Genomic DNA, 24,542 nt, shown 5'->3' on the forward strand with positions numbered 1-24,542 from the left:
ATGATGATGATGATGATGATGATGATGATGATGATGATGATGATGATGATGATAGAATGCTTGTTGAGGGTTAGTGAACAGAGTTAGAAAATTAGCAGTAAGAAAGCGCATGGGATATTACAACAGGAAGGAATCTTAGAGACAATTCTAAACATCTCGGTTTGCACATAATGACACAGAACTGGATACTCTCGAACAGGGCGAGGAGTTGGGGAAATAAGTGTTGTTCAAGTTCAGCCACCTAAGAGACAGGGCTGAGATCAGAGCACCTCTTAATTTCCAGTTTGGCATTCTACCTATTGTCAACATATAAATCCACAAAACAATAAAAACAGAACTTCACAGAGCTAAATAATAGTAACAACAATAAGAAATCCTGAAAGATTTCAGGAATTATTAAAACACATTCAAGTTTTCGTAAGCTCTACCACCAAACGTCTGGCTAGGGCCTGCGTTAGAATGGGCTGGAAGTCAAGATAATTTGCAACTGAGTAAATGAGCACACGGCTCTTACCATGCACACAAGTGGTATTTGCAGAAGCTGGGAGACCCTGGCTGTGCATAATCCACGCCCATTACACTATCACCAACACTTTAGGCCTATGAACTTGACTGGTTCATATACGTATTGGATGAACCTTCCTTTCTAACAATGTACATGGAGTTTACTCCATGTATAGATTTAAAATTTTTGTTTTTGTTTTTTTGAGATCGGCTTGTTTGGGTCTCCTGTAGTTTCACCTTCCCACAAAGATGTTATACAGCCGAAGACTTTGAACTTCTGACTCTCCTATCTCCATATCCAGAGCTCCAGTATAACAGATATTCATCACCACAGCCAGGTACCATCGTGCTGGAGATCAAACCCAAGGCTCCATGCATGTAGGTAAGCACTCTACCACCTACCTTCCTCACCAGCCCAGACTTTAAATCTTTTCATGATATCTCTTGGGCGTGTCTCTCAAATGCCATTTCAGTGGACAAGAACTTAGGGTGGAAATAGCAGTATCTAACAAGATTCTAACCAGTGTGACATCATCGATGTGTCTTAACAATCATTAAATAGAACTAAGACAGAAGTCGGATACCTACAGCTATTCTACTTTTAAATCTGAAAACATCTGAGAGCAGCAAAGAATGAGTCCTGTTTAGGAAGTGAGTCTCCGAGATGAGTCTGTATATGTAGCAGTACTGGATTACGGCTCTAGCAACTGTGGCGCTAACGGCAGGCTGGGGAGCGGTCATCTCGAGTTTGTAAACCCCTGCAATGATGATTTTAGTAATACCCCGTGAAGATGAAAGGAAACAGCAGCCCAGAAAACCCCTATGGAGTGGCGTTGCGAACAGCCTTATCTGAAGCTGCTAGGGGCCAGGGTGCTTTGAAGTCTATGTAAATTTCACTTGGCATTAAGACAATGTCTTGGAGACCCTCTCTCCGAAACAGCACCTGTTATTTCTTTAACCAGGAACCTGGCATCCTGAGACTCCTGTTGGCTTTCCACAAGAAACTTTGTCTTGAAAATCAAAACCATTTCTTTTATTCTGGGCTGTGAGGGAACAGTGGCTTCAAAGAGAATTGAGTCAATGTGTGACATTTATCTTTAGAGCAAATGGACACCATCTTCCCTCTGGTGCGTCCCCTTTCAGAAGAGCGGTGTAGCATGTGCTGGGGCGCAGGTCATGTGAAAGAAGCCTCCTCCTCAAGTGTCACAGCTCTCTGGAGGGGCGGAAAGGCTACCGAGCGCTGGGCTCTCAAGGAATTCAACGCACCATGACCTGGCAACAACAGAATCTTGCTCAAAAAAAGAAGAAAACCAGACCTAAAAGACACTATTTTTTCATGATCTGGACTCCCTTGACCTGAAGAAGGTCAAAGCAATGTCTGGTGTCTAAATTACTTGAGACAGGATCAGATTCCCTAGCACACAGCTTTTCACAACTCCAAAGGCAACTGTGTATGCCTTTTATTTATTTTTTTTATTATTTTTTTTGTAACATTTTGAGAAACAGCTTTTAAAAAAATCCTTCTTGAAATCAGGGTGGTGTGCGACTTTGTGGTCTCTTTGTGGAGGTGGGAGTGAGGGTTCTATTTGTCTGTTTGGGGTAGTTTTTTTTTTTTTCTTTTTTCCCGATACAGGATCTCATGTGGTCAAGACTAACCTTGAACTCATTATGTAGCCAATGATGACCTCAAACTTCTGAACCCTCTGCTTCTGCCTCTCCAGTGTAAGGATTATGAGCATGTGCCATCAGTCTATTGTTAGTTTCGTGGTAAAGTGGAGTCAGGTGTGATTTGGCTTTGCCTAAAAAGTGACAGGGTGGTAAGACCTGCACTCATGACTCCTGTGCGTGCATATTTGCGAGTGTGCGCGTGCATGAGTGTGACACAGACGCAGATGAAGGCCGGAGGACAAGTTATGGAACAGATTCTCTCATTCCACCAAGTGGGTTCCTGGGATCAAATGCAGGTCATCAGGCTTGGTGGAGAACCTTGCACTCATTTCACTGGCCTGCTCACTGCTCGTCATTGATTGCAATAGTAAATCTCTCTTATACATCCCTCACTGAAAAGCCCACAGATACGCTGGCTAAGCACACTTAAAGGAGAAACACGCCTGCTTTCCTCAGAGGCACATCCTACCGCAGAACAAACAAGAAGCTGACCTTACACTGGGTACTCACGACTTCCTTCTCATTTCTCAATGCGTCTGTTATTCAGTGAAAAGTTCTCTTTCTCAGGCCTGGCCTTCTGCAGTCAAGAGCACTTTAAGATAATAAAGGGGCACAGTGTGCCCTCAGGAGACTGGCGTTATCGCTCATCTCTTTCCAAGCCTCCAGTCAACTACCTTCCACTCTTCCACTCCTTCCCAAAAACTGATGCCAGCCAAAACCCACTGCCTCCATCAGCAGAAAGGAGAACACTTACACAACTGTGTTTCACATACAGGCTTGCCTCCCTACACTAAATGACTGCCAGTCAACAGTGACTCACCTATTGAGAAATTACTCGGCTCTCTGTACTTGTCCTTGTTTTAGGCATTTCTCTCATCGCAAGGAAGGTGAGGAGTTGGAAGAAACGAAATCCAAAATGCATAAGCATTTGGTTACCCTAAGGATAAGCCAGGAACTCAGGAGTGGACCATTAGCTGTACTTGAGTCAAAGTCCCAGTTCCCCACTTTTCTTGGTCTTTTCTGCTGTTCACACAGGCTTGCTTGTTTATAAACAGCATCTCACTATGAGTTCAGCCTGGTCAAAGTCTGCAGTCTGAGTGCTGGCATGACAGGTCACTATGTCTAACTTGTTTACAAAGTTGCTATTATTTGCTTCATACTTATTAGTGTGGTGTGTGTGTGTGTGTGTGTGTGTATGTATGTACACGTATATGTGTGTGACATGTGCATGCTGTATGCACGGAGGTCAGAGGACAACTTTCAGAGTCATGTTCTTCTCCCATCATTTGGGTTCCAGGGATCAAGCTCAGGTTTATGGCAGTTGCCTTTACCTACAGAGCCAACCCGCTGAGCCTACAGAAAGTATTACAATTATAGCACTTAGCTCATTCCATAACTCAATGTGCCACGTACACCAAACTGATGTTAACTCTGGTCATCAAGGGTGACCACAAGCACACTTCACCAGTGTAGCCGTGACTGGCAGATGCCAGAGCACGCACAATGATGGAGGACATGGCCTACTTCCTGTCCCAGCTTTGCAGGAAATCCTTGAGAGGCATTTGAAACTTCCCCCATCCCAGGAACAGGCATTTATCACAAATGCTGCTTTGGAGCAAACCATTACGTGAGGTGGCACCACCATGGTGGCATGGCAGTGTCTGAACCTCTCCTTCCGAGGACCTGGCTGCGCGTGCCAGGGCTCTACGGGATAGCCGTGTCCTGGGAAAAGATCTTACCCTGCCGCTCACATAGCTTTCATATGGGAACAAAATGAAGCCTGGGCAAGAAATTCTTGCATTCTGTTTGACAAGAAATTACAGGTGAATAGGATAGGTGAACAAAGCTTACGTTCCACAAAAACGTAATAAAAATACTCACATAAAGGCGTGTGCTGTGATCAATTAGGGCAGAGCAGTTAGTGATTATACAAAAGTCCATTTGTGGCAGCGGCAGCCGGGCCTCCCCTCGTCCACTATTTCTAAAGCAGTGTTTTCCCCCTCTGTGTTCACTACGCCTTGCACTCTTTGATCTTCCCCCATTAAATGTATCTGGTATGTGCCTAGTCCGAACTTGGTAAGGGGTGGGGGAAGTGCATGAAAGGGACAGAGTATTATTGCACGTCTCTAAGATTATTCATTACTTTTCAAAACCACAGCCATTTGTGAAGGCTTTGTGTGGCACACACATGAAAGACCATCATGCTGTCCATTTTAAGTATTTTTGTTGTGTTCTTGCTTTTTGATTTCTGCCTCGTCTTGGATGGGGAGCCCCAGTGAAAAGGCTGAGAGGAGACACGGTGGGCAGTTTACAGTCACAGAGCCCTGCGGCGTGGCCGAGCAAGATTCCATACCTGAACTCGAGGGTTTGGAGACGCGTCCCTTGGAAACCGGAAGTAACAGCAGTTCCAAGGACTGAGGCTGCGCCGGCGCCGGGGGCGCGGGCGGCGGAGGGGGCGTGACTTTCTCTGGCTTCTTCTCAGAAGGCGGCAGGGGCAGAGGGTCGTCGGGTAATAAGGATGACTTCTCGGCCAGGAGGCTGCCCGCGGCCCGGGCGGCCACCTCTTTCAGGAGGGCGGCAGAGGAGGTCATGGAGGCCAGCGACAGGAAAGAGCTGGCTGGAGGCGGGTGCTCCTGACCCGGGGTGAGGCTTCTCTCGCTCACTTTCTTAGACAAAGCGGCCAAGGTGGAGCTGGCCGACTGGGAGCTGAAGGGGGAGGAAAAGGACTCAAACCTCAGGCTCTCCTCTGTCCGGGACAGGGACTTGTCCTGCAGAACAGCATTGGCTGCGGCTTTCAGTTTGAGGATGGCCGAGTCTGGAGACAGGCCGCAGGTGGTGGTTGAGCTCGGCAACCACTTACCTTGATTCCAAATGAAACGGTTACTTGGGGTGTATTGGTCGCTCTGGTCCTGCTTCTCTGCCAGCTTCCTGGCCAGGACACTGAGTTGCTGGGCATGGTGGGAGGGCGGGGAAAATGACAGGCTGGGGCCAACGTTCACGGGGGACTCCACCCTGCCGTTGGCTGTGGCATCGAGTTTGAGGGACCCAGCCTCCAGCAGCCGCCTCAGGTTGCTGCTCAGAGGTTTATTGGAACTAGGCGGGTCATCGTCACACACAGAAGACACTCCGGGGGAAAGGTGGTCTTGACACTGCAGAGAGTCTCGAAGGACCTCACCATCAAGGGCCACCAGCTCCAGCGTGTGGCTGCTGGGCGTGGCGCTGCCCAGGGAGGTGTCGGGGGATGTGGATTGCTCTTGGATCCGGTCCTCCAGGGACAGCTTATAGTTCTCTTGGACTTCCCCATAGGATGCTTCCGATGGAGTCTCAGAGGAGTTCCCATACCAGTGTTCTCCTTCGCTGAAATCTCCCTCGGCCTCGTCCTGCCTACTAACATCTGGAGGGAATCAAGAAGACCAGGTTACTCCCACAGAGAACGGCTAGTTTGTTTGAGACCCCCAAAGGCGAGGTGGTGACATGCACAGCCTTCCCTTCCACCCAAGAACCACACCAGAGCTGGAACACCAAGAGCTGCCTCAAGGTAAGCGGCTAAACAGGCAAAGGCACAAACACCAGCAAGTCCCGAGATGGTCTTTTCAGCAGTGATTCGGTAAGAGCTAAACTCGAGAAAGAGAGGAGGAAAAACACTACCAGGAAGGAAGCGGCTGGGTAAAACCCCCGCAGCTGTCCATGAATGGGGAAAACAAAATAAAGCCTGAAGCCTTGCAAACACCAAGCACAGTGACCCCTTGGATAGTGTCAGAACTACAGAGGAGCCTGGCAGAGCCAGCAAGCAGCTGCCCCGTCCTAGCCCAGTGACCTCAGGCATATCACCTAGGTGGTTTGAGGCTTCCTTTCCTCCAGTACAAGATGCAATCTGGTTTTTAATAAAGCTTCTCTGAGCGTGTAAACACTAACGGCCACACTCTTGGCCAGTTATTATGAAGCTTAAGTTCCAATAAGCATGTGACCGTGTTTTGAAAACAACAAAAAAAAAGCGCTCCATAGAAATCAGATCTCATCAGCAAACTTTGTTGGCATCAGCGGCTTGAGTGAGTTATGTGTGCCACTCACATGCCCGTGTTCTGACTACAGTCACAGCTTTCTTGCCACGTATTAAGGGTGGTGACGAGGAAGCTGTTCTTTAGGCCTCACAAGTCCTCAGGGGTTCTTTTCTATCCATCAATATGGGGATCCACCGCCCCTCTGGTCCTCCCCCAGACGCTAGTCAGGTGGAAGTTCACATTCCAGGAATGCTGGTGAGTGCCGGCACACTTTCACCCTTGTGACCTCCATCTGGAACTCTCTCCCAGAAAAGCTAGTGGCTCAAGTCTGCCCATCACCCCTAATGCCTAGCTCCAAACATTCTTTTCTTAAAATTGTCCCACAGAATCAATCTCTCCTTCCTACTCACTCATTCAACAAGTAATTACGGTGTGCTTAATGTGTGTCAGGCATTATTCTAGACTGTTCTAAATTGAACAACATTTAACAAAACAATGGTCCTGCCTTCTTAGGGATTTCACTCAGCAGAGGAAGACTGACGCTAAACTACACTTAACAGGTGATGCTGTGGGCAGGAGGGTGGTTAGTGCAATGGGAAGAACTGCAGACTGTGAGGAGGAGGATCCCAGGGAAGCTGCAGTTTCAGACAAGGTGGCAAGGAGATGTGGAGGCTGGGAGAGTGACCCTGGCATGAGATTTCGCAGCACAGAGCTCTCAACCGCAGCATTCCAAGGAAGCTAGCTCTAAGGGGCCAGCATGTAGCCTGCAGTGAGGGCTGGGCTGAGAAGCAGGGAAAGGAGGGCCAATGGGCAGTGCCTGCTTGAGTGGATGTTTGTCAACTGCATGAGGATGTCATATGCAGATCAATGACCTGCTGTGAGCTCGAAGCTGGCAGCACTGGAAGCTGTGGGCAGATGCCTCAGAGTATGTGGCTCATGATGCCAGTGGGTGACTGCTCTGGCTGCCTCACGAGAAACAAGCTGCAGTTAGAAAAGTGAAGCAGGAGGCCACCTCAGGGATTAAAGCACAGGGAGGGATGGAAGGGGCTTCCTTCGGTGACAGCTGGTGACTAGTCCAAGGGCGTTGAGTGTTTTGTTGACACTTGCTTCACATCACTCTAAAAGACCTGCTACCTGATCCCCTTCCAGAAGGAAGGAAATGTTCCTTGGAGGCAGGTTGTAGCCCCTTACCTGCATACCCCACTTTGAGCCTAGCAGGGAGCCTGGTCCCCAGCAGTTTCATCAGTGTTTGGAGACTACACCAAATTTTTCCTGACACTAAGCTCCAACACCATCACACACTGTTGGTTTTCAGAAATTTAACTACACAAGTGAACACATTGATCTTCCCTGTGCTGTTCAGAGAGGAGCTGCCACAAATGACAAATTCTCTCACTAGGTGAAAGTTCTGCAGCGCCTTTCCCAGACCTTTCAAGTTATCAAGAAAATATAAAATATCAAATGGAATTTGCTTTTGTTCAAAAAGAAACTGCTAAAATTAAATTTTCTCTGTTAAAACCAGTTCCTTGCCATTTGCTACATTTCCCTTTTCTCGGTTGATTTATACATTTTCTATGTCCTGAAATCACTGGTGTCCCTGGACTCCTCATTTCCCCAATGGCTCCCAGGAGTAGGGGTGCTTCTTGCCAAACCTCAATCAGTCAACATCAACCCCAACAATATGCGTAATTTTAGGTATCTTTCACACACCATCTGTCCTGAGTTCAGATTAAATACCTTATACTTCAAAAAATAATAACAATAACTTGGGATCTTTACTATATACAGTAAGAAAAGTAGAACATTGGAAGAGTCATTATAGCAAGGATTAGCTGACTCTTCAATCATTGTACACATTACATGAGTGAACAGAAAAAATACATTATCCAAACTACAGTGTGTTGGGGTTCTATTATCATACTTGTGGAGCACTATATAGTCAACACTGGTACTGAGTCAGCACAGTAAGGGTTAATAAGAGGATCCATGAAATGAGGGTTTGAAAACCTAGAAAGTTATAAACAGGCATCCAATCTCGTCATTTCCCTGAGATGATGAAATACAATAAAGGTAGCCAGTTAACTCAGTGTCATATGGCTGTCTACTACTAACATCAGAAGCAAAGACCTGAATCTCTGGCACCTTGGCCCAGGGCTCTGTAAAAGTATCTTTTATCACCTGCTATAATTGTTGTCTTGGAGGTTTAGTGCTGAATAAGCTCACCCTTTCTAGTTCTTTCTGAACTCTGGCTGGCTGGTTCAACTCAGCTGGTCTGGCTCAAACTCCTCTTCAAGCTGACTGATTCAAACTGGCTTCTCTCAGCCTCTGACTGAATCATTCTGCTTGTCCTCATACTAAACTTTGACAATATGTTCTAATCTTCTGGCTTTTTCTCATTATCTACCTCGTTCTGTCTTCACCTGTGTCTAGCTTGTTCTCTCTTCAACCTGCCTCTGTAAAACTATCCCAGTAAAACTGCATCCTCTCTCTCTCTCTCTCTCTCTCTGTCTCTCTCTCTCTCTCTCTCTCTCCCTCTCCCTGTGCTGCTCTCAAGTCCTCCCTCTTGGGTTTATCCTATGTCTACATTTGTCACTTTGTCTGCCTCTCAATAAAACATCACTTTTAAACATGGGTGCTTCCTTCTACAAACTAAAAGGTGTGTGCTGAGGACATGTGTATTCCAGCCAGAGTGCTAGCCACGGTGCTAGATTAAAATTCCTCTAGAGGGCTTCTCTGCTAACCAGGAGTCTGCCAAGGGCCTCTAGGATAGCTCTGCCAGGAAGTTCTTAGAGGTTGGCTGCCCTCCTTGACATCCCCAGCCACCCTTCCATTGGTTGAATCTGAAATCAGCAGGAGGTCATTCCACATAAAGACCATTCACTCCCTATCTGGAGATGCTGAGGAGAGAATCCTTTACCCCTATACTTTATTCTCTCCTCTCCCTTTCTGACTTTTTTTTTGTCATAGCAGGCAGAAGTTGACCCAACTACCTAAAGAGTTCAGTGCATCTTATGGCAAAAGGCCAAAGCATGGCTACATTTCCTAAGTCCCTCCACATCCTCAGAGCAGAGGAATATCCCTCCTGAAGCGAGTGGGTGGACCAGAAACTAAGGGAGTTATCCGATCAGAGTAATTATATCAAGCATCAAAGCCTCTCAAATGAGACACACAGCTAACACTTATCTCCACATAAGGCCATCCTCCTAAATTTGCCAAAACATGACCTCAAAGAATTGTTACGAGTGAACAAAGAATTTCACAGAGTGCTGTATGCCCCTAAATGCCTGTGTGTTTCTCAAGCACCCGATTCCCATTCCAAGCAGATGCAATCACAGAGATCCATGTTCCTCTGAGCTATGCAGAGCTGGGATATTCACAGCACTCCTTATTCAATGTGATGGACAATCATTGTAGTTAACTTGGTTGAATCTGGGATTAACCAACACATACACCTCTGAGGGCCGGAGGGGTCTGTGAGAGGATATCTTGGAAGAACTGACTAAAGAGGGAACACCAAAGAGGTCTGAGGGAAAAGCAGGGCTGGTTTTGCTTGCCTGGCTTCATTCTTGCTGGTGACGCTTTGACCTTCTTGCTACTACTGCTGCTGCCATCCTTGGCTGAGTGATGGACCCTAGCTTCTTCCGCCTTTTAATATGGACCAAAGACTTGTGACACTCCCTGCTGCTATAGCCCTTTAGTCCTTCAGTGCCAGACAGGGACTGCTGAGACATCCAACCTTGTGCACTGAGTAGCTACTAGATCCTCAGCCTCTCCAGTATGAAGATGGCCATTGCCGAACTACAGGAAGTATTGTGTAAGCCATCTAATAAGTCACCTTTGTGATATGCAGCCATTCCATTGGTTCTGCTCCCCCAGAAGACTCAGTGCTACACCACAGTCACTTCTCTGGCTGTTTCTATGTCTGTGCTATTCAAATAACCAGAGGGTTTGAACACAACCCCTCAAAAGAGAAAGAGCATGTATTTGAGAGGAAAATGAGCTAAAATTATTCCGGCATCCTCGAGGTCAACTGGAAAGTAGAGGAGGCCTTTAGAAGATAAATGTAAGGTACGTAAAGAGGTTGAGGAATGACCAGAATTCACACTCTGCCTATAAGACCATGACCCCCCATGACCCCCCTAGAAATTGTTTTTATTTTTGTTTTGTTTGTGAGTTCCTCTGTATCAAGCACGGGCTCGTAGAGGTTGTACTGGTCCAGCTGCAGGGAACTCCTGTCCTGGTGCATCTTGAGGAAAGACTCCCTAGAGGGACCTGCGGATGCCACAAAGTGCAAGACATGTAATTCCTGACTTTCACTTCTCGGAATCCAGGAGGGCCCCGGCAGCAAAAAAGACACCTCCATCTTCTTGTCCATCAACCAGCATGAAATCAGCCTAGGAAATGGCAGAGCAGGACAAGGTCCTGGCAAAGCTTCCTGCGGCTTTCACAGCTTTCTTAACCAAGGCATCCTGGGGAAGCCTCCACATGGCCAATGCAAATAACTCTAGTAAACATATTACTTTAACCTCTAAAAAAAGTTGTTTCCATTATTATTCCTCCAACAATCTCTGTCTAGACTGTCAGACTTGCACTATTTCTTGTCAGATTTACGAGACAGTGTGCAGGTACGTGTGTGTGTGTGTGTGTGTGTGTGTGTGTGTTTTCCCTCTGAAAATCTGAAAGTCAAAGAATTAAGAATAAAAATTCTGCAATTACGGAGTGAAAGTACACCAAACACATTTCTGTTTCTACATTGCGAGTACTTCTTTCTTGAGTAAAACAAAACAAACTTCTAGCACCTAACAAATTATTTATAATTTAGCTCTCAAGCAGCAATCGGGTAAGCTGATATCCAGAACTCTTTGGTGTCCACAGAAGAGAATGTCTCTGCACCTCCTCTTCTCAAAGTGACCAAGTTTTTATCAAATGCATTTAATTGGGATGACACTCAGCTCGGGGCATCCTTATTTAGAAGGCTGGGGAGCAGATAGACAAACAGCATATACAATTCCCTATTAATTTCCAGCCTCTGGAGTCAGGGTAAAGCAAGGGCACACAGAACCTGCAGGCCCCATTTCTCAGCCCACTTACATATCGTTCCTATCAGTGGTCCTCACACACAGATCCACCAGCCTTTAAGACTAGGAGAAGTTGACCGGGGTCAACAGTGACTGTCTCGGTAACACTCAGCTATGTTCACCTGCTATCTACCAACCAGCTTGGTTCCCTGTAAAGACCTTCCAACTCCCTTCCTACTATCCACCTGAGGTAAATATCTAGACCTGCCTTTCGCGCTTACAAATCTCCCGGCATGACTGACTGTACCCATAATACTTGCTGCAGATCAAACAGTCATTTTTTACATGAAACATTATACAAAAGTGATGTGTGAAGTTGAAGGAGCTGTACTACAAAAGCAACTGGCAAAACCAATGCTTAGGCTAATTTTTAGGGGTTTTTATTTGTTTGTTTCCTTGAGACAGGCTCTCGGGTATTCCGGGCTGACCGAATTCACTGTGATGGTTAGATTTACTTGTCGACTCTACACAGCCTAGAATCTGTGTCTGTGGGCATGTCTATGGAGTTGTTTCAATCAAGCTAATGGATAGGGGAGAGACAGCCCCCTTTGGGCAGCATCACTCCCTAGGCAAAGGGTCTAGAACTTCGTGTGAGTGGGAAGTCATGCTGAAAGCAAGTAACCATGCTTGTCTTTATTCGTTCTTTGATCTTGAGTGACTGACAGCTGTTCCAAGTATGTGCACTGTGACTTCCTGCAACAGTGGGCTGGAACCCAGGCTTCTGAGCTGAAATAAACCCTTTCTCCCGGTTTTGATCAGGATATTTTATCACAAAAATGAAAGCAGAACACTTGCTGTGTGGACAAGAGTGACTTCTTTCTGCCTCTCCTTTCTGCATGCTGGGGTTACAGATGTTTGTGGCACTGAGGATGGGACTGGGGCTTCATGCTGGCTAATAGTGGGGGCACGCTACAAGCAGCCAAACCCCTACTAATACTAATACAACAAAGACATAAGGAAATGTTCTCAGAATTCACATGGCCCAAAGTGGAGCCCTGCAGTTTATAGGCTACGGTAGAGCAGGGACGGGCAAGGATTCGGGTCACAAGGCCGCCACTGCCAAAAAGGGGAGCAGTTAGTTTCAGCGGTATAGGCAACTTTGGAAATGGCACTAGCTGTTGAAAACCATCACCCCCACACAGGCTTGTTCCTCTGCGAAGAACCAAAATCAAACATTTTTTTATGTGTGTGAATAAGGCTAATACTGGGGTAGTGTGTGTGTGGATAATTAACCCAATGTGGAGCATTCAATTAACCCAATGTGGAGCATTCTTTCCATTTGAGACGGGCACTGTTGGTTCACCGAAGGTAAGCATGTCCGCTGATGCCCTCACACCCACAAGCTTAAAATGCCACTCCACTACATGACAGAGGCAGGGAGTTAGCCTCTCTGGAGACCCTGCTCCATGAAAGAGCAAGCTCCGACTTCTCTGGTGGCGGCGAGCTACTGCCAGGTGGCCGGACTACGGAGCAAGATCACTTTTCTGGGTGGCTTCTGCTCAAGGCAAAGGCCACAATGGGGCTGGGATCTGATAGGTTTTTGCAAGCACAGAGATGCCTTAGACCACTTTTCCCAAGAGGCAAAAACCTGGCTGCAGGCTCTCTGGATTTTCACTCTCCTAGAGTATCCAAGAGTAAAAGGTCTTTCCTCTTCCGATTGGCCTGCTGGTGGTCACATTCCCTTCCCGGACCTATCACTGACGCTAGAGGGCGGGATCTAGTGGGCTCAATGTGGGTCACAGAAGAAAAGCCAGGCAACAGATGCCCGGAAAACAAAAGCCACCCACCCCCGCCACGCCGGTTAATAAGTTTCTTCTGCAGCATCTAGAGCTATTCTCCACCAGTTTTATGATGTGAGCAAAAACACATCTGCCAAAGTCTAAATTATCCCTTTGAGGCCTAAGAACCTTAAATGAGCAGCCCTGAAAGAAGGAGCCATTGTAGGTCTTCAGGGCTTGGTAGAAAGAGGTAACAAAGATAAACACATCACTCCTTGTCTTTGAATGAATTCCAACCCAGTTAGTAAGCCAGGTTCAACATTTTCAGATAAGGAGCGTCTCCCCATGGCCAAGGAACCAGACAGCTCCTTCATCAAAACACCCATCTCAGCAGAAACGGCCACTGTCCGTCTCTCCAATACAAAGGCTCGGAGCCCCACCAAGCCTCCCTGCCACTTTTCACTGTTCCTATCACATGTCACTCATTCATAGATTCTGTTATTCTGTTAGGTTCCTGTCTTGGCTGTCTTCTCTATTTCTTCCAAGACCACCTTAGTGGATATGACCGCCATTCCTTGCCAGGGCCATAGAAGCAGTCTTGTTCTAGTTGGGAGTCTCAACCAGCAGCCAGACTGAAGCTTTCAAGAATATGTCATATCCCAGGATTCCCAATGTTCAAAGGCTCCACAAGGCTTCTTGTGTTCATCGGCATACAATCGCAGACCTCTAAGTCTATATGACCTGCATACCCGTGAAATCATTTGCAACCACTCTCTCGGACTAGGGGTGTAAGTGCTGCCACATGGCCTTTGTGACTGTTTATCTCTTTGTCACAAACCCTTTATCTCCCAAATACTCATGTGGCCAATGTCCTCAGGTCTTCAGGTAACCCCTCAATCAACAACAGGGAAAGCAGATCTGTTTCATTTGTAGCTGTGTCCCCATCTCCTGGAACAGTGCCAAGTCCAAGCAGGCCCTCACTATTTCTCAAAGGCATGAGTCAAAGGGAAGAAAAGCCCTAAGATTTGGAGAAGTAGTGCCTATCAATAATGGCAATTAAAACCATCTTCAAAATTGGAATCTACGATGCTGTTTTTCTCGTGCGAGTCAAACATGGAACAAAGAAAAGAACCTATTTTAAAAACTTACCACCCAAGTTTCCTTCCCAGTCAAGGCGGCGGCCCCTCTGACCCTGACCCCAGGAGCTCCCAGGATTGACTTAGAAGCCTCTCCTGGACACCTCAAATGGCTTTAATTAGCATTCCTACCAGTTCTGCCTCCTAGACAGAGCCCTGTCCCTTTCCTTAATAACACCGGGTGTTTCCCACAAACCGCCAAGGAAAACATGCTCTCAAGATGCCACGTGTCTGTGGAGACCCACCTGCTTGGGGAAACCAGAATATAGGGAATGCTGGGTGTGGTTATGAGCTTGGGATCCCAGCACTTGGGAGGTGGAAGCAAGAAGAGCTGGAGTTCCAGGCTAGCCTGCTGCATGAAACACCTCAAAAACAGAACCACAAGAACAAAAACATAGGAAAACACCCAGCAAAGTGCCGTGGACTCAGTGGAAGTGGCTTCATTGCCCCAGGTATTCTCAATCAGAAAGCAGACAGCGGCCAGTCCTGTGACCACCAAAACTAAAGCACAGAGAAGTATCCGGGCTTGTCCAATAGAACTTCAGAACAATTTGTAAATTCAAAACTTGTTTATGATTTTGGAAACCTGTTTCTAATGGCAAGGCCCCGAGATGGCAGTGGTGCGCCAAAGATCTCATGGCTGATTGACAAAGCTCCAGCGTCCCCACCCAGCTCATATCACATTACAGCATGCTGGTGCCTCTCCATCATAGTTAAGTGAGTGAGTGAATTCTAGACCAAGCCCTGGCACACAGCACGCTACCAATAAAGATCTATTGAATGAATGGAACGCTGAAGACATGCCTGCTACCATGGCAAACGTTTGACATATGTCAGCAAACTTCATGAGAAACCAAGGCTCCAAGAACTGCTTACTCGTGCGGACTTCCAGAGTGAAAAGTCAAGGAGCACCGTGGCAAAATTAAATTTTTGCAAAGGATCAGGTACACAGTATTTTTTTTGCATATATATTTCATTTTGGCAGGATTTTAGAATGCGTATGCTACAAACAAAAACATTTACAGGTTGAGATTATCACTGTGTGTCTAATACATAGGTGTGCCTCGGGAGCCACTGGGATCATCAGCGTCTTGCACCGACGTTAATTAATTGGCTTCAAGCACTTGTAGATTTGTGGAGGCTCGAGGTGTAGAGATGTGCACGTGTGTTCACACACCCATGCAGGCTGGTGTGGAAGCCAGGACGACAATGGACATCGATTTCCCTCACTGTCCACCTCATTTTTGAGCCGGGTTCAGTGCTTTGTCTCTGCATGTTGATAAATGCATTCTAGGGATCCCTCTGTCTCCGCCCCCAGCACCAGGGCTACAAGCAGGCATCATGGCTTTTATGTGGCCACTGAGGATCCAAACTCAGGCCCTCATGTTTGTGCATCAAGGGTGACGCCCACCGAGCCACCTCCCCAGACCCCACCTGCAGATTTCAAGTTTTGATTCTTACTTTAATAGTTCTTTTGAAGACTTGGGGGTTCTCCACTGCATCCAAGGCAGAGACTCTTTCTTCAATATTTGTAGTTATTGTCTTCAATAAGCAGATGACAATCACTAGACTCACGGAAACTTGTGTGCAGGGCCAGCGAGTGACCCTGGGGTAAGTGAGCCTGCCACCAAGCTTGCTGCCCTGAGCTTGATCCTTAGGACCCACTTACAGGGGAGAGAGTCGACTCCCAAAATCTGTCCTCTGATGTCTGCAGACATGCCAAGGCACACAACATATACACAATAAATTCACTGTAATAAAAAATTAAACTGTGTGCAAACTCTGGATAAAACCTAACGTCACAGGCTGAACTCCGTTCAGAGGATGTTCAGGTGCTAACCAACCCTAGTTCACATGACCAGGGCTTTTCACATGATCAAGTTAAGGTGAAGTCATTAGGGTGACTCCCAGATCTAAGATGAATGAGGTCCCTAAAAAGAGCAAGGTTGGACCCTGAGGCAGACAACACTTAAAGGCTGTAAACGGGAGGCTCTCACAGCCACAGAGCTTCCAGAAGCTAGACAGACTCCTGAGGCAGCTTGGGGATGGCCTTCAGAAAGCACACTGCCCTACTGACTGCCTGACCATGAACGCTCCACTCCCTTAACTGGAGACAAGCAATCACTTTTTACTGTTTAAAACACTAGTTTGGGCTGGAGAGATGGCTCTGTGAGTGAAGGAGCTGCCAAACTTGGCAACTAGAGTTTGGTCCCCCAGACCGGAAAGGTGAAAGGAGAGAATGAAGTTTTGAAAGTGGTCCTGACCTCCATACACATGCCATGACATATGTGTGCTCATGAACAAACATACAAACACATGCACAAAAAGAAATAAAATCTTTATTTAAAGGTTGAAAGTTAAGCCACCTATTTGATACCCTGTTATGGCAGCCCCAGAAAACTGACACTCTTAGGGTGTTCCTTTGGGTGCTGGAGAGATGGTTCATCAGTTAAGACCACTTGCTGCTCTTCCAGAGGGCCCAAGTTCAGATCCCAACATCCATATGGCAGCTCACAACGGTATGTAACTTCAGCTCCAGATACATCAAGCAAGCGCCAGGCATGCATATGATGCACAAACAAAACACTCATCACATAGAAGTAAAACTTTCTTTAAAATAGATGTTCCTATGGATTTTTTTCACATCTGAATTCTAAGCTGTACTATCCGTGTCTCCATTTTGCCTCCTACTGCAGTGATAAAATCCTCTGACAAAAGCAACTCATGAGGAAACTTTCAATCCCAGGTTACGGCCCATGGCTTCGGGGAGGTCAAGGTGGCAGGAATTGGAACAGCTGTCCCATCACACCCACAGTCGAGGGTAACGCATGCCTGCTGGAGCTTAGGTCCCTCTGTCTTTCCTTCATTCCAGAGACCAGCCCATCAGATGGTGCCACCCACATTCAGCTGGGGTCTCCCAGCTCCATTAACACAAATAAGAAAACCCTTCTGAGGCACGACCACAGACCAACCTCAGCCAGACAATTCCTCTGAGACCCCTTTCCCAAGTGATCGTAGATTGTGTCACACTGACGATTAAAACTAGCCCTCATGCTCAACAATGTCCTCTTCAGCTAAGTCGGCTATTTTTGCCTGGAGCTGACCCCCTGAGGCCAGAAAGTCAGTGATATGAACGGACTAACACGTTTTTGTTTCCTACCACCAAATATCATTCAAGTGAAGGATGTAGAAAAAGACATCCTGTGTGCAGCCTCCTGTTACCTAGTAAGCTCCAGCCAGCAACAACCGAAAATAAACTCGGCCTTACATAGACGGTAGCAAACACGCACCCAAGGAACAGTTTAAAACACTTCGTGAATCCACCCACCAAAAGGCCAGCCTAAAAACCCAGCTGTTCTGGTAAGTCCATGGACAGATTACTCTCTCCTTTACCCTCTTGAGTACCTCTGTATGCACAAAAGGCATATAGAATCTGTCCCTTTGAGCAATCAGAAATAAATTTACCATGGCCACCATGTTGCTATCAGAAGCATTGTCTGCTAAGGCTGATAAATCGCTCAATTACCTGCTTCCTTGACTTTTATTTCCTCTTGTATAAATGTTTCCATCCTAATATTACCAATACCTGTTATAAGATGAGCCATAAATTACAAAATGACTGAAATCACCAGGAAATCCTTAATAGATCAAAAAGAAGTTAACCACAAAAAAAGAGACCCTAATAACACACTCGTGCACTCCATAGTCTAAGAAATAGCATCCTATAGACAGACAAATGGGTTAACACTAAAGTCAGCTTATGTATAAACTGATGGAGTTATGTGTGGGCGTGTCCAACAGCGGGAGCCTGATGCGCCTTGTAGGGAAACACGCTCAAAGTCCTTCAGCTGAAGGAGAACACCTACTGTACACTTCTATTTCCTAAAAATATGCATGAATTCAAAAGGAAAAGGGCCAAACAGCTTAGCAAGAGAGAAGACATAAAATTGCTTTGTACTTTGCATTTACAAACGTAAGATACAGACAGAGATTCAGGGGGACACCCTACACCTACAGCAGCCCAAGACGATCCTAGTACCATTGACTGTGAGCAAATATTTCGCTGGTCGGCCCAACATCCACCACACCAGACAACAGATCACAAGGACATCTAATGCAAACTCAACTGTAAGCTATGAGGTAGGCCAACAATTTTAACCTTTACTCCGGCCAGGCTCAGAGCCAGGGCTGCTATCAAGCAATCAAATGTATTCTTAACTCGTGCTTTGCTTTATTTTCTCCCCTCACCTCCTGGCACACACAGATGGAGTCAAGGATGAAAGGCCAAAAGCCCATAAAAATCAACAAAAAGTACAACCAGCCAACAAGCTAAGGTGATTCCAAGGGCCAGGATGTCCGGCAGCTGTGCAAAAACTTGTAGGTCCAACTGCTTTATCTGCCTCATCCTCTTAAGAAGCCTGGGAAGGCTGAGTAGAGTAGTCCCCATCTTGAAGCAGGTGCGTCTCTGTGAGTTCGAGGCCATCCTAGTCTACACAGTGAGCTCAGGCCAGCTAGAAGGCTGAGCTCTTATCTCAAAAAACACAACAAACAAAAGATTTCCTGGGTGTGACTCCCGTCTCTGGTCTCCCCTCAGGCCTGCCACTTGGGGCTCCCCCTGAGACAGCTCTGCTGTATCCGCCTGGTGGGGCTGCCTCTGCCCTCAAGTTCACTGACATCAGCAATGGTGTTTGGGGTGGGGGTGGGCGTATTCTTTTTCCCAACAAAGACTGACGCTTCTGGAAATGTACCACGGGAACCCAAGATCAGGGAGTGAGCTTTATTGCTGCCTTAGATAGGCTTCAACCACAATTCGGATGTTCCAGAAACAAACCAGAGCATTCCTCTGGTGTGTGCACACAGCCCGTGGTAACCATCCACGCTGTGCTTATGTCGACTTCTTTTCCTCATCACCTCCAGACGACCTATAAAATTGCCTTGTTTTGCATGTGGATAAGCACACCTCATCTCTTTTTGTCTTGCAGAACTTAGAACTGACTTCAATCCTCCAACTGCACGGCCAGGTATTGGGTAGGATTCAGGCTGGCCAGCTTAGCCTCTATGAATAACTGACATTTGAAAAAAGGAGGCTGTAAAAGCCAGCCTGGGAGGGTGCTCTTGGAGAGATAGGAGTTGAAAAAAAGCCTTTTGATATCCATATACTCACCTGATCGTGCTCTGTTTTAAATATGTATGTTTTAGAGTTTCTGGGAACACCTTACAAAGATGGAGCAGATGGACAGCTTAGGCTTCATGTGGGTCTCCTAGTAAAAGAAGTGGGGACTGCATTGGACAGGGACTCACTTGCCAGCTTTTTTATCACCCCCCCTGGAGGGACTGCCTTGCCAGGCCACAGGGAAGGCGGATATGCTCAGTCCCGATGCAACTTGATGAGCTGGGGTGGATCGGAAAAGGAGCTCCTCTTTTCTGAGGCTGAGGTGAGGGGGGAAGGGGAAGGGAGGGATGGAGTGTGGTAATGGGAGGGAAGGGGGGGGGTGCGGCTACAACCAGGATGTAAAGTGAAGAGAAAAAAATTAATTAAAAATAAAAAGTTACTGGGAAGAAGGCTTGTTCTGCTTGTTTTCTTTTTTGGGTGTTTGTACAGTAAGATCGACAGAAGCCAGCATACTATAGACTTGCAGGAGTGACATTCTTTCCATAGTCCATTTGTCATGGTTGCTAGTAGGGATGATTATTAAAACAAGCAAACTAAAACAAACAAAACCTCTTCTCCACTGAGATGGTCCCACACACCCCACGCTGGCATCAATATGCGGCCAAGGATGGGTTTAAAGGCAGCTGTCACCACACCTGCTTTATGGACATCTACGCACGCTACCTACTGAGCCACCTTTCCAACCCTAAACAAACTTCCAACCCTGCAAATGCCAGGCTAGGGAGATGGCTCAGAGTGAAAGAGGACTGGAGCTCCCCTCCATCCACACTGGCCCTAGAGTTAAGAACAAGAAACCACCAAAGCAGGATGAGTAACATTCAGAGGACAACTTCAGATTTTCCTCAAAAAATAAATAAACAAAATAAAACACGCACACAGCCTCAAGAAATGACCAATTTGGTATAAACAAGGCCAGAAGAAGTTTTATATAGCCTGAAAAACATCCACAGAGTGCAGAGAGAGTGACCCCACGAGCAGAACCCGCACAAGTTCTGGACCCAGAGACTCTGCGTCAAATCCCAGCTTGTTGGGCATCAGACCCACGTGGTTCATGCAGGCTCCTCTCCTCTGTCTATAGAGAGCTTACAATCGCCTGAGGTTTGCTGATGAGTGAGAAGCTGGCCCAGAACAGCACCAGTAAAGCACGCGACATTAACGGAGCTCTTGTCAGGGCTCCCTTTTCCTTTCCTCCCAGGCACCCAGGAATCGGAGGGAACAGTTGACACTGCTCCCTGCTCGATGCCATGGTCATCTCAACCAAAGGAGATAGGAAACTGCTGGTTGTTAGTGACCATAAGATCCAAATGCCAAATGTGCCCAGTCATCAGGAAAATCTCACTATCCTGGCACAGCCCAAGGACAGAAGGACAGGAACAGCCAATAGTGGGGAGGAATCTACAACTCAGCCTGGGCCAGAGGCTTCCAACCACAGACGCTCCGTCCTGCACAGAGACTGCCATGTCCTGTGGTGTGGGCCACGGCCTCTGCTCTTCTGGCCGGGTTTCCTCCAGAAGCATATGGCTTTCTCCAGGCATCTCTAGGCCACAACATGAGAGTATCCATGGCATTATTCATAACCCCCTTCCCAACCCAGCTCCCAGCAGTACAATAACTTCTTTAAAAACCATTACAAAACATTTCCTATCTTTGCATTTGCGACTCTTTATTCTTTCTCTCTCCCTCCCTCCCACCTCCCTCTCTTTCTTCCTTTCCCTCCCACCCCCCCCCCCCCCTTTTTTTCTCAATTTTTTTTTTTTTTTTTTTTGGTTTTTCAAGACAGTGTTTTTCTGTGTAGCCTTGGCTGTCCCCGAACTCACTCTGTAGACCAGGCTGGCCTTGGCCTCAGAGATCTGCCTGCCTCTGCCTTCTGAGTTCTGGATTCAAGGCTTCTTTTCCTTTTTCAAAAATTTCACTCATTATTTCCTCTCTCTTTGACTTTGTAACTGTTCTTTGTTTGTTTTGTTTTGCAGTGGGTAGTTTTTCCAGAACGGGTTTTTCTGTGTAACAGTCCTAGTTGTCCTGTAACTCAATTTATAGACCAGACTGGCTGTAACTGGTTTTTGATCCCCTCCCTTCATTAATTTATTTACCACCAAACTGCTATGGACCAGGCACTATTACATACAAAAACAGGTAAAAACAATGACCCATGTTCCTCACTAAAGACACCAACAAGCAAACAACAGTAAGTGAAACAGGAAATGGCTGCCTAATTCTGCGCAGTAGCTGTACCCACGGAGGAGAACAAGGGCCTCTCCGATATGTGAAGGCAAAGGTGGACATCATCAGGCCAAGCAGTCCCCCAGTCACTCTAAAAATGGAAAAAGAATATGAATATGCAAAGGAGAAGGGGGCATGAAGCACGGATAACAGAAGCCATCACTTGCTACACGTGAATCAAGGGTACTGGGGCTCAGACAAGGCATCTTCCGGTCTACAAGTTCAAACTTCACTTTCATGCAGATGCCTAAAGGGCTTAAGGCCTACCTGTGGTGGCAGCGAGAAGGACGGATTGTAAATGCTGTCACACCATGGTGTCACCACAGCGGCCACCATGGTCAAAAGCACAGGCTTACTTGGTTTCCACACCTCGAGTCCACTCAGGGAGCTGGGGCAGGAACCTGAGGCAGAAGCTGAAGCCCAAGTCAGGGAGGAGTACTGCTTACTGAGCTGCTTCTCCCTGCCTGCTCAGCCTGCTTTCTCATACCACCCAAGACTATCTTCCAAGAGTCGACGCGACCCACAATGGGCGGGGCCCTCCCAATTCTTAATTAATGAATTGAGAAAGTGTCCTACAGGTCAAGCTAAAAGGTCACTCAAGTTTCCCTCTTCTCAAATGAATCTAGCTTTCAACAAGTTGACAAATAAACTAACCAGGACAGGTGATAATCAGCAGCGTCACCGCCAACAGAGGAGCCAGGAAGGCATCAGCTAAACATGACACATCTTCACAGTCCAACAGCATCACAGTTTTATTTACAGAAGAAAGGTAATTTAACTGATGAGTTAACTTAGAACATAACTTAGTGAGACCCTGGCAAATACATACATACATACATACATAATAAATAAATGAGGGCCAGAAAACATGCTGGTTTCACTTAAGAATGTCGGGCAAGGGGGCTGGGGAGATGGCTCAGTGGTTAAGAGCACTAGCTGCACTTCCGAAGGACCTGGGTTCAATTCCCAGCAACCACACGGCAGCTCACAACTATCTATAACTCCAGTTCCATGTATTCTGGCACCTTCATATCAATGCACAGAAAATTAAATAAGATATTTTTTAAAAAATAAGAATGTCTGTCAAAGCCCCAAAAATATTTATTTTATTGAAAATTGATCCTGGAATAAATGTTTTTGCTGTTGTAGGTGATGAACTATTGTATGCAGGTCTTTCTGCCACTGCTGCAGTGTGCAGCCATGCTAAGGAAAAGGACACATATGACTGTTTGCTTGGAGGCCAACAAGCCACTTGTTCATGGTGTATTACTTTTAATTGAAAGGATAACTTGTAAATTACGGCCAGTCAAATGTGGGCCTTTGGCAGACTATTTCTTGGAAATGAACAAAGTCAAGCTGATACTTCAAGGAAAGGCTGACAGTATTTTTAGCCAGTGATAAGATTCATGCTTTCAAGCAACCATTAAAATTTTGGAAAACTTGTTTGCTGCACTATGAACTTGACAGATTCCCAATACTGTACTCAAAGACTTTTTCAGATAACATTCCTGTGGATACAAATACTTTTTACATTTACGATGAGACAAATCAACATTTCAGAGATCTATGTAACTTGGGGAGCCAGTATTTCCCAAGTGTCCAGTACTGACGTTATGTGCATGGCGAACCGGTCAAAACACAAGACGCCTCAGTAGAACTGAAGGCAGCAGACATGAAAAGTTCACTGCAGTGCTTTGATTCAACACTGCAAGGGACCTTCTGGATCTCAGGTGTAGCTCGGAGAGTACACAGTTGCACAGTTGGCTGCAAAGGGGCGACGCATCTCCGTGAGGGCAGGTCTCCTCTCTGGCCTGATGCCACAGTGACTACACCAGCTGAGGACCCAGCTGAACTCTGGACCCCCACACTTGAATGGCAAGCACCTCATCTACTGAGCCACCCTCGTAGGCCTGCGCCCAAACTTTCTGGCCAGTTATGCCAGAGGTGAAAGGGCGCCGGAAAGGAGGCAAACCTCTACACAAGCCCCGAGAGAGCCTCCTGGAGCAGGGCTCTCCCCAGATTCCATCAGCGGCGGCATCCACAACCATTCATCTTAATGGCTTTTTCAACGGAGACCTCTCTGCTTTAAGCAGCGACCTCCTTCATGAGCCCACACCCTACATCCCCGTTTGTATCCAGGGAGGACACACTTCAGGGCCAGTCCCTGAGCTTCACACACTTGGCTACATAACCAGTACAATCCTGCCCCCTTTGCCCTGCCTTCTGGTCTTCCATCAGGACCCACTGGTTCATCAACACCCTTTCTTTTAGCAGCTCCTTATTACTCTGGGCTCCTTTCAACCTCTCTTGGCTGCTGTCATTTCTTTTACTTGGAATGTTCTCTCTCCTCAGCATCCAAGTCCACCATGTCCTATGGGCGCTTCTGATGTCTTACTGCAGGAATCTTTCACCCATCCCCCTTGGACTGTGTCCTCACAAATAAACTACACCTCAACCTCACAGAGCACTGCCCCAGGCCTGTTAGAATGTCTACTGTGTGTCTGCTGACTGCATCATCTCAACAAAGGCACTGTGGCAGGGCATGCGTCTGTGTCTAAGTCCTTGCCCTCAACGAGAGGCGTCAGAGATCATGGGGACTCAGCTCCCACTGGATCTCAGACCCCCAACTCCACATTGCTAACTTGTGTCAGCTGCCATAGGCCTGAACTCCTAAAGGCTAACAGTTCAGTTACTGAAAGAGGTGTCCCCAAGGAAAGAATGAGTTCCGGTTTTACATAGATAATAGAAAGTCAGCAAAGAAACATTTCCTTTATAGAATACTTTTTCGTAAAACAAGATTATTTGAGAGGTCAATACTTCTTACCACAGAGCCCCAAACTAATAGAAGCCCTTAAAAATCCATTCCTGGCAGACAAGTTAAGCCAACTTCTCCATACACACAGGATTTATCTCAATGTTGAACAGTTGCTGGGGCTTTCTTGGGGGGGGGGGGCAAGTTTTGCTTTTGTCTGTATATTGATTGATTGGCTAACTGACCGACTTGAACTCATAATCCTCCTGCCTCGGACTATCAAGCCCTGGAT

At 46.7% G+C, this 24,542-nt stretch overlaps 1 protein-coding gene across 3 annotated transcripts in view; it reads right to left on the reverse strand.

Moving 5' to 3' along the window:
- Window positions 1-24,542, reverse strand: part of Znf827 (zinc finger protein 827) — a 168,980-nt gene that overhangs the window by 131,748 nt on the left and 12,690 nt on the right. For all 3 annotated transcript variants that reach the window (XM_055609038.1, XM_055609039.1, XM_055609040.1), the window contains exon 2: window positions 4,526-5,566. In XM_055609038.1, coding sequence (XP_055465013.1) covers window positions 4,526-5,566 — 1,041 coding nt within the window. The remainder of the gene's footprint in view (window positions 1-4,525; window positions 5,567-24,542) is intronic.

This window comes from Psammomys obesus, unplaced genomic scaffold (assembly GCF_907164565.1).
Source record: "Psammomys obesus unplaced genomic scaffold, mPsaObe1.curated_primary_1811, whole genome shotgun sequence".
NCBI lineage: Eukaryota > Metazoa > Chordata > Mammalia > Rodentia > Muridae > Psammomys > Psammomys obesus.